The following is a 10,234-nucleotide window of genomic DNA, read 5'->3' as shown; positions in this document are numbered from 1 at the left end:
AGTACAAACAAAAGGCGAGATGGGGGCATGTTTGTCGCGGTATGATAGGGTTTTAGAATGGGTATGAAGGGTGGCGGGGTCTACTTTTATAAATATGCAATTAATATATGTATGTATGTACATGTAGCATGTAGTCTCATTATTGGTTTGGTCCAATTTCTTGTAAACTTATATTTCCTCTTGTTGATATAAACTTTAAAGGCTATGTTTAGAGTTTTAATTTACAGACAAAAGTCAACCGCAACCTCCTCGAACCTGAGACACGCGTACACGATGTCAAATGACTTTTGACCTAAAGAACATAACACTTTTATAGCCCAGAATATGACGATTAGAATGAGAAAACGATCGTTTTTATTATATCAGGGTATGTTATAGATTGTATATCATAAATATAGCAATTACACGTAGCGCGACTGTTTTAAATATCTATAATCGCCAATATCGCAACACTGCCCCATTGAATTTCCCGGCTCTTGTTACAGCTGTTTGTCGCAGATGACGTCACGAATCTATGGCCACCTGGTGATATCAGGGGCGATTAGCGATGCGATCGATCAAGACAAAGGTCGTTGTGGACTTCGTTTCAAGCACATTTTATTGAAATAAAGTCAAATACAACCTGTATTTTTGTTGGAAATCATAAAATGCACCACAATAAACAAATATCAACATAAAAATAGCATATTTAAAATCTGTTTTTATCACCTTTAAATCTTTTTTTTTCTTTTCTTCAAAACTCGACAGCCTTACAACATTTAACTTGATGATCCAAACCAATTATAAAGTTTAATCTTGGCTTAAATTGTTGGTAATTTTTTGGATGTCCAATTAAATTATGATAATTGATGAAGATGATTGGAATCTAATGTTGACGTTTTCATCAACACACATTAACATTGTAAAACTATTTGATGTAGTATATCATTTATATAAAATTTAGCTAGTGTATTGACGGAAAAATATACGTGTATGTGCCTTGCATTTTCATTTATGAATTATAAAAATATATGAGATTAATTCAAATAATCATGAAAAAGGTTTCTGATACTAGAATTTATAAAAATACATGCAAATTTCTATTCCTAAATGATTACGTCGATCAAAGTAAAACATTAAAAAATGTATTGCCAATGCAATCTACACAATATAATAGGTATATAGTTACAAAAATGTAAAAAAAAAATTATTGAAAATATGTCAAGACATTGGAAACATTTGTTTGTTTGTTTGATTAATTAACGTCCTATTAACAGCTATGGTCATGTAAGGACGGCCTCCCATGTATGCGGTGTGTTGCGTGTATGTTGTGCGAGGTGCGTGAAACAGACAAGATAAAAGTTACAAAAGTGATGAGAAGAAATCTGATACAAATTAGGCCTATTTATTTCGTTTTGTTAATTTTACAAAATTCCTTATTAGCAATTTCATTTCTCAAAATGCTCAAAGAAATTTAAATATTGTGTGTATTTCATTGTAGTGATTATACTATTTAATTTCATTTTTACATGATGATTCTGATAAATGAAAATGCATCGCCAAAAATACATTTACATGTAAAGGAAATTCATATTGTGCACGTTCCCATTATGGGCCCTCACAGGTAATGTTCCCGGAGATTTGGCGCCCATGCGCGGCGGTAGTTTACAAAATGCCGGTCGATTTAGCCGGAAGAAAAGAAGATTGTCAACATTGTAGATTTCAAATACATCTACCTGATTAAATAATGGGGATAAAAATTAAAATAAATAAAAGTTTAAAAACTCGACCGTCTTCAGCTAAGAATAACATTCCCTACAAACATCCAGGTACATGTAAGAGGTCAAAGTCCGTGTAGTTGATCGGAATATTTTTTGACAAGACATAATCGATGGTCGGTCTTACCTGATTTGGTTTCCCACACCTTTTATAGAGGGGACCATTCAGTAGCGTAAAAGTCAGTAAGAAGGTGATATCTTTTCCGCTACAACAGTAGCTAGGTTCCGCCAAGCATGAAGACGCAACACGACGAATATATTAGTCTCTCAAAACACGAACCTCGCGCACTTCATACACGCAAGACAGCACATCCACGAGAGGCCGTTCTTAAAGCTGACAAAGCAAGTTAAAAAAATAAACTTTTGAAAAATCTTTGATTGATCTTTTTTTAAATCGTTTCTGAGACAGTCCCTTGCGTTTCTAAGGCTGGCCAGACGCCATTTTGTTTGAACTCTGCTTGGATACAATACGCCTACCGACCCCCATATAAAGCGGGTGAATCGGCACACGTGCGCTCAGTCATGTACATATATACCTAGCAGTTGTCCACTTTGTATCAACTACTAAAAAATTAACAAACCCCTTATTTGTAAATATATGTAGGGCTTGTTTTAGCAAGCAAACATGTCAACTCCTCTAACATGATTCCTTACATGACCCTGGCTGTTAATATGACGTTTAAATAATCAAACAACTCATCTAGGCTGTCATTTAGATGTTTTACAAATTGAACTTTCGACACAAATTAATAAAAAATTCGTCCCCATACCTCCACGTATACTATCGTACCCGATGTACTCGACTACATGACCATATGTTCGTGACCACCTGTACCGAACAATGCAAGTGACGCTTCCATATATAAACTACTGAAGACACACACGTGTACGTGTGCGTGTAATATCTAATTTTTCAATTTTCACTGGAGTTGGACTCAATGAAACTACTTAAAAAATCCGGTTTCATTTGCTCATGAACTTGGGTAGCTTAACATTGGTTTTCGCGCAAGAAAATATTTCATCTAGACCTACTTTTGCCTAAGATGGCGTACATGTAGCTTCCTAGTATGCCAAGGCATAAATCTAAACAGCGGTGGTTTTTTAAACAAGGACATAGTCATTCAGATCCCCCGCCAATGGAGATATCAAAGCTGAAGTAAGTTTGGTTGTGGAGACTTATGTATATGAAACAAGAGGCCCATGGGCCTTAACGGTCATCTGACTCATTGCACAAAAACACAACAAAGTCACAGTATAAAGTATTGTTTAAACGATTAATATAAACAATACAAGGAACTCCTTAGTTGAATATGTAAGTTTCTGAAATAGGTAAATGTCATTCGTTGAACAAACTTGGTAGCCCTTCATCCCATATAATGGTTTGTAACCCATTATACGGATTCTAAAGCCAAATTTCAGCAAAGCTTCCATTTTGGACATCCGCCATACTATCCCCATGGGTCTTAGCTCGGTCTTTTATAAAATATGATTGTCCTCACCTAAAGTTCCCCTTCAGAATCAATTAAAACCCCTATAGACCAATTTTCCTTGAGATTGGAGACCGAAATCTGAAAACAGGAAGTGGGCCGGCTAAATTTAAGAAAATTTCCCCTTTTTAGGCCCCACACCTCAGCCCCTAGGGTCGGACCAGGCTCATTTATATAAAATATGATTGTCCTTCCCCAATGATGTTTCACACCAAATATGGATGAAATCCATCCAAGGATGAAGGAGGAGTAGGATCTAGCTTAAATTAAGAAAATTTGACCTTTTGGAGCCCCGCCCCTCTGCCCATAGTGGTCGGATCTATTTCATTTATACAAAATATGATTGTCCTTCCCCACTGATATTTCACACCAAATATGGATGAAATCCATTCAAGGATGAAGGAGGAGTAGGATTTTAAAGCTTAAATTAAGGAAAATTTCCTTTTTGGAGCCCCGCCCCTCTGCCCCTAGGGGTCGGACCAGGCTCATTTATATAAAATATGATTGTCTTCCCCAACGATGTTTTACACACCAAATATAGATGAAATCCATTCAAGGATTAAGGAGGAGTAGGATTTTAAAGCTTAAATTAAGAAAATTTGCCCTTTTTTGGGCCCCATCCCTCAGCCCCTAGGGGTCGGACCAGACTCATTTATATAAAATATGAATGTCCTTCCCCAATGATGTTTCACACCAAATATGGATGAAATCCATCCAAGGATGAAAGAGGAGTAGGATTTAAAGCTTAAATTAAGAAAATTTGCTCTTTTGGGACCCCACCCCTCAGCCCCTAGGGTCGGACAAGGCTCATTTATATAAAATATGATTGTCCATCCCCAATGATGTTTCACACCAAATATGGATGAAATCCATTCAAGGATGAAGGAGGAGTAGGATTTTAAAGCTAAAATTAAGAAAATTTGCCCTTTTGGGGCCCCACCCCCTCAGCCCCAAGGGGTCGGACCAGGCTCATTTATATAAAATATGATTGTCCTTCCCCAATGATGTTTCACACCAAATATGGATGTAATCCGCTGAAGGGTTAAGGAGGAGTAGGCTTTTGTATAAATAGTCTTATGCACGACGGACGAAACACGATGACAATAGGTCATCCTGACCTTCGGTCAGATGACCTAAAAAACCAGGAAAAAGGAAGTTGAGCTAAAGAAAGATGGAGTATAATTCAAGTAGAGCGGGGCTGCAATTGTTGAATCAGGTATACAGCCTTGACATTTATATTAGACTATATACACAAAGATGGGTAGAGTTTTGCAAAGTACCATTTACCATGATATTTTCAGCAATGTTTCCATGGTAACGGAAAAAGTGCAAAAACTGAAAACCTAAAAATAGCAAAAGGTACTACTAGACCATAAAAATGAATGTGTCTATGAAGTTTAGTGGAAATATCTCTGCTGGTTTTAGAGTTATGCTCCGGAAATGAACCTGCTACAAAAATATGATATTTTCAGCAATGTTTATATGGTTACAGAAAAAAGAACAAAAAGTGAAAACCTAAAAATAGCAAAAGGCACTACTAGACCATAAGAACAATGTGTCTATGAAGTTTCATGGAAATATCTCTGCTGGTTTTAGAGTTGTGCTCCGGAAACGATTCTTACACAAAAATCTGCCATTTTCAGCAATGTTTCCATGGTTAAAGAAAAAAGTACAAAAAGTGAAAAACCTTAAAATAGCAAAAGGCACTACTAGACCATAAGATCAATATGTCTATGAAGTTTCGTGGAAATATCTCTTCTGGTTTTAGAATCATGCTCCGGAAACGAACCTGGTACAAAAATATGATATTTTCAGCAATGTTTCCATGGTTACAGAAAAAAGAACAAAAAGTGAAAACCTAAAAAATAGCAAAAGGCACTACTAGACCATAAGACTAATGTGTCTATGGAGTTCCGTGCATATATCTCAAACCGGTTTTCCAGTTATGCTTCGGAAACGAACCTCGTACAAAAATATGACATTTTCAGCAATGTTTCCATGGTTATGGAAAAAGAGCAAAAAATGAAAACCTAAAAATAGCAAAAGGCACTACTAGACCATAAGAACAATGTGTCTATGAAGTTTCATGGAAATATCTCTGCTGGTTTTAGAGTTGTGCTCCGGAAACGATTCTTACACAAAAATCTGCCATTTTCAGCAATGTTTCCATGGTTAAAGAAAAAAGTACAAAAAGTGAAAACCTTAAAATAGCAAAAGGCACTACTAGACCATAAGAATCAATATGTCTATGAAGTTTCGTGGAAATATCTCTTCTGGTTTTAGAATCATGCTCCGGAAACGAACCTGGTACAAAAATATGATATTTTCAGCAATGTTTCCATGGTTACAGAAAAAAGAACAAAAAGTGAAAACCTAAAAATAGCAAAAGGCACTACTAGACCATAAGACTAATGTGTCTATGGAGTTCCGTCTCACCGGTTTTCCAGTTATGACTTCGGAAACACCTCGTACAAAAATATGACATTTTCAGCAATGTTGTCCATGGTTATGGAAAAAAGAGCAAAAAATGAAAACCTAAAAATAGCAAAAGGCACTACTAGAAAAAACATCGCTCCGATATTTTTCTATATCTTCTCGTTATTTGGAAGTTTTAACTTCAACTGTTGATATGATGACTTAAGAAGATCATATTTTGTTGGTGTATGTAACTTTAGTGGTTCCAACTCCAGGGAAAAGTGACTTTGAGCGATCTTTTGATATGACAATGGACTAGCACTACAGATAGTGACCACCACTCACGGCGACATTTCATACGATATATGTATATACTACATACTTTACTTGTGTAACTGGACAATATCACTTCTACTAATATGGATTCACGCTACAAGAAACATTCACTGTCCAAAAGTACTGACACTAGTGTTGCGGAAAAACTAGAACAGTTATCCGTAAAGCTTGAAAATTCAATTACGAAGGAGTATATGGACGGCATAGTTTCAAAACTCAAAGATGACATTCAGACTGAGATTCAAAGACAGAATGAGGAACTAGTGAATACTCTAAAGGTGAGAATAAACTATCTGGAGAGTGAAAATGAAGAACTTAAAGAAAAGGTCAGTCTATTAGAACAGAGAGAGAGTGACTCGGAGGACACTATATGTGAACTCGAATCGAAATTCAATGACCTTGAACAGCAGGGCAGAAAGAATTCTGTAAGAATTTTTGGACTTACTGATCCTTCAGTAAAGGAATCTGCCGAAGAGTGTGTAAAAAGAGTGGTGGAATTTTCCAACAGTAAACTTAAAGTTCCATTAAGGACGGAGGACATTGATATTGCCCATAGGCTCGGAAAGTTTGACCAATCAAAGAAAAGAGCTGTGATTGTCAAATTTACACACAGGACGAAGAAGTTTGAGATTATCAAGTCCAGGAGGATCTTGAGGAACTCTGGTATCACGGTCTCGGAGGACTTAACACGAATTAACCAGCAGAGACTAAGTGAGGCTTTCAGACTGAACAGTGTACAGAACTCTTACAGCATTGACGGAAAACTCTTTGTGGTGCTCAAGAACGGAAAGAAGAGAAGACTGTTATATGACACTAAACTCACAGACTCGTATCTGGAAAATGACGCAAATTTCAAGTATACTGGTCGTGCGTGACTTTTAGGCATGTAATGCCTTTTCGACCAGTCTAGAAAATAATATGAATCTATAAGAGACGAGACAATCTAATTTATTCTGATATCAAAATTGGAATTATTTACTGTGTGAAAATGTGCTCACTTGTGTTTGTGGATGCTATTGAGGAATTATTTTCATTTTCATGGATCTATATGTATATACAATCTCTTTTCAAAGGTAAGTCTTTTAAACACGTGTTTGGAGTATAATAAATAATCAACAATGTATACGACAATTAATCAAGTTCAGAAAATAATTATGATTTTCTAAGTTCCAATCTACTTATTTAAAATACACTATTTGTAATATTGATGTACATGGCAACACTTCATACACTTGTATAAAAGAAATACACTATGGGTATTGATATAGCCCTTTTATATTTAGATACCATACCGTAGTATTGACTAGAATTACGTCTATATATGCAAAGTGTATATATATGGAACAGACTAGATTCAATATATATTTTGTGTTCATTTTTTCAAATATACTGTCCCATGTTATTCAATTTTGGAAAGATGAAAATATGCATTTTCTCTCGTTCCGGAAAAATAGCTGAGAACTTATTTTGCCCCCCCCCCCCTCCTCCCCCCCCCTCCTTCCCTTCCCCCACCCAATCGGAACACATCAACTTATACCAATATAGTATGAAAAAGACGAGGTTACCCGAATGCCCCCACCCTCGCCCCAGTCTCGCAACTTCCTGTTATTATAACTAGAATCTAAACATAGTGGCTACAGATAGCGTGGAACTTTTCTATTAACTTTTTATGTGTAATTTATCTTTTGAGGGATTACTACCTTATATTTTTCTCATTCTGGAAAAAATGACGGTTTTTTTTTAACCCCCCCCCCTCCCCCTCCATAACCCCACCTAATCGGAGCACATTGCCAACTCTTATGCTAACATACGAAAACGACGAAATAGCCCGATTACATATCACCTCCTCGAGCTTGCTGGTCCCAGTTACTCGACTTCCGGTTATTGTATTTTTTTTTTTTTTTTTTTTTCGTTTGGTAGAAATGGCATAAGAATTATTCAAATGATGATCTTTTTTATGTATGCTTGCATTGAAGCTTAATGCTTCAAGTAGACCTACAATGTACTTATGTATATATATTGTCATCGATATGCTATATCCATTAGTATTCTACACGTATTTTTTACTGTAATATAGAGTATACGCACGTGTACGTCTGTTAAACTATAAGCAGAGATTTAAATAGTATATATATAAGTATTTAACAGTAATTTATAAATTTCTTTACAGTAAGTAAAATCGGAAACATATACATGTTCCTGGTAAAGCTATTAGTGTAAAATATCTTGTTTCTGTAAGGTTACGTAAATCTTCCGAATATTGTCTTTATTCATAGTAGTATAGATATACAGTACATATATATTTCTAATACTATATAACAGTCGAGACATAAGTCAGACAATTGTATTTTTTTAAATTTTAAGAGAATAATATATCAATATGTCATTTTGGATCAAATGATGAAAGCTAATAATTTTCAAAATGTGACGTTTTTTTTTCCACATTATATGTAATGTAGAATTCTATTTATAAACGTTTACAGGACGTCGCATTTCCGGAAAATGGTGTGGAGAGGCGCATGCCTTCAGAGTGTAGTGTTGTTTGTTTACTTCCGGTTTTCGCTGTGTTTGGTGGTCACTGCTACATTGTTTTTGACCTATGTTTATGTCATTTAAATGCTATCTAGTTCTCTATTTTCTTCTCTTTCCTTTCTACCTGTTTACATTCTTTCAATATCACAGAGAAATAACTCGTCGCTGTCAGGTAAGTAGTAATCACTATACAAATAATACATGGAAGAAGTTAAAATTCTGAGTGCTAACTGTCAGGGGTTGGGTGATAAAAATAAAAGAAAAGACGTGTTCACATATTTAAGAAGTATGAATTTTAATATCTATTGCCTACAAGATACGCATTTTACTACAGAAATGGAAACTATGATAAGGTCGGAATGGGGACATACCTGTTATTTCAGTTCGTTTAGCTCAAACTCAAGAGGCGTAGCAGTTTTATTCAATAACAATTTTGAGGTCAAGATTTTAAAGGAGAAAAGGGACCTGGATGGAAATCTTATTGTTTTAGATGTGTCGACAAATGAAAAACGTTTTACACTGATAAATTTGTATGGTCCAAATTCAGATACCCCATCATTTTATAGTAAACTACTAGAGGTTGCACAGGATTTTGGAAATGATGCTTTTATAATTTGTGGTGATTTTAATTTAGTCTTAGACCCTAGTCTAGATTGTTCCAATTATATGCATGTAAATAACCCTAGGGCAAGAGAAAAGATTTTTGAAATAATAAATGAGCTTGGTTTGATTGACATTTATAGAAATAAACATCCAGATTGTAAAAGGTTTACTTGGAGAAGAACAAGGCCAGTAAAACAGGCTAGACTAGACTATTTTTTAATTTCAGAGAATCTTATTTCTAGTATAAGAAAAACAAATATTGATCCAGGATATCGATCTGATCATTCTATGCCATACATAACTTTAAGTTTTAATGAATTTAGAAAAGGTAAAGGACTATGGAAGTTTAATAATTCCCTATTACATGATTTAGAATATCTTAATTTAATAAATAAACACATAATAGATATTAAAACTCAGTATGCTTTACCTATTTATAATCTGGCGAATTTAACTCAAATTTCAGATGATAATATTCAATTTTCAATAGATGATCAACTTTTTTTAGAAACACTTTTATTTGAGATCAGGGGGAAAACCATTTCATACTCCTCTTTTAAGAAAAAGCAAAGAACAAACCAGGAAATGTCATTAAGGAAACTCATTAAAGAATTGGAAGATCAGGAAAATGTTAATTTAGAAGAATTAGTAAAAGCACAGAAAGAACTAGAGTCCCTCAGAAAACATAATCTTAAAGGAAGTATACTAAGGTCAAAAGTGAAATGGGTCGAAGAGGGGGAGAAACCATCTAAGTATTTTTTAAATTTGGAAAACAGGAACTTTGTCACTAAAATTATACCAGTAATTGAAAAAGATGATGGAGAGATTATAACAGATCAAGATGAAATTTTAACTGAAGTTAAACAGTTTTATGAAAATCTATATTCAGAAGAATTAGAATTACATGATATTAACCTAAATGATTATCTTGATTATGATAGTATACCAAAACTGAACTTATCTGAATCCGACAGTTTAGAGGGCAATATAACTTATGAAGAGGCAGGTGTTACTTTAAAAAATATGAAAAATAATAAAAGTCCCGGATCAGATGGCTTCACCGTAGAATTTTTAAAATGTTTTTGGAAACAGCTTGGTCATTTT

At 34.8% G+C, this 10,234-nt stretch overlaps 1 protein-coding gene across 1 annotated transcript; it reads left to right on the top strand.

The window, feature by feature from the left end:
• The first annotated feature begins 5,810 nt into the window (after positions 1 to 5,810).
• On the top strand, positions 5,811 to 9,805 carry LOC138329151 (uncharacterized). Its single transcript, XM_069275915.1, has one exon. The coding sequence runs from the start codon at positions 6,079 to 6,081 to the stop codon at positions 6,868 to 6,870; it is 792 nt and encodes a 263-aa protein (XP_069132016.1). The 5' UTR covers positions 5,811 to 6,078; the 3' UTR covers positions 6,871 to 9,805.
• Positions 9,806 to 10,234: the final 429 nt, after the last annotated feature.

The sequence above is a fragment of the Argopecten irradians genome, chromosome 8 (assembly GCF_041381155.1).
Source record: "Argopecten irradians isolate NY chromosome 8, Ai_NY, whole genome shotgun sequence".
Taxonomy (NCBI): Eukaryota; Metazoa; Mollusca; class Bivalvia; order Pectinida; family Pectinidae; genus Argopecten; species Argopecten irradians.
This window is presented reverse-complemented; position numbering and strand designations above follow the sequence as displayed.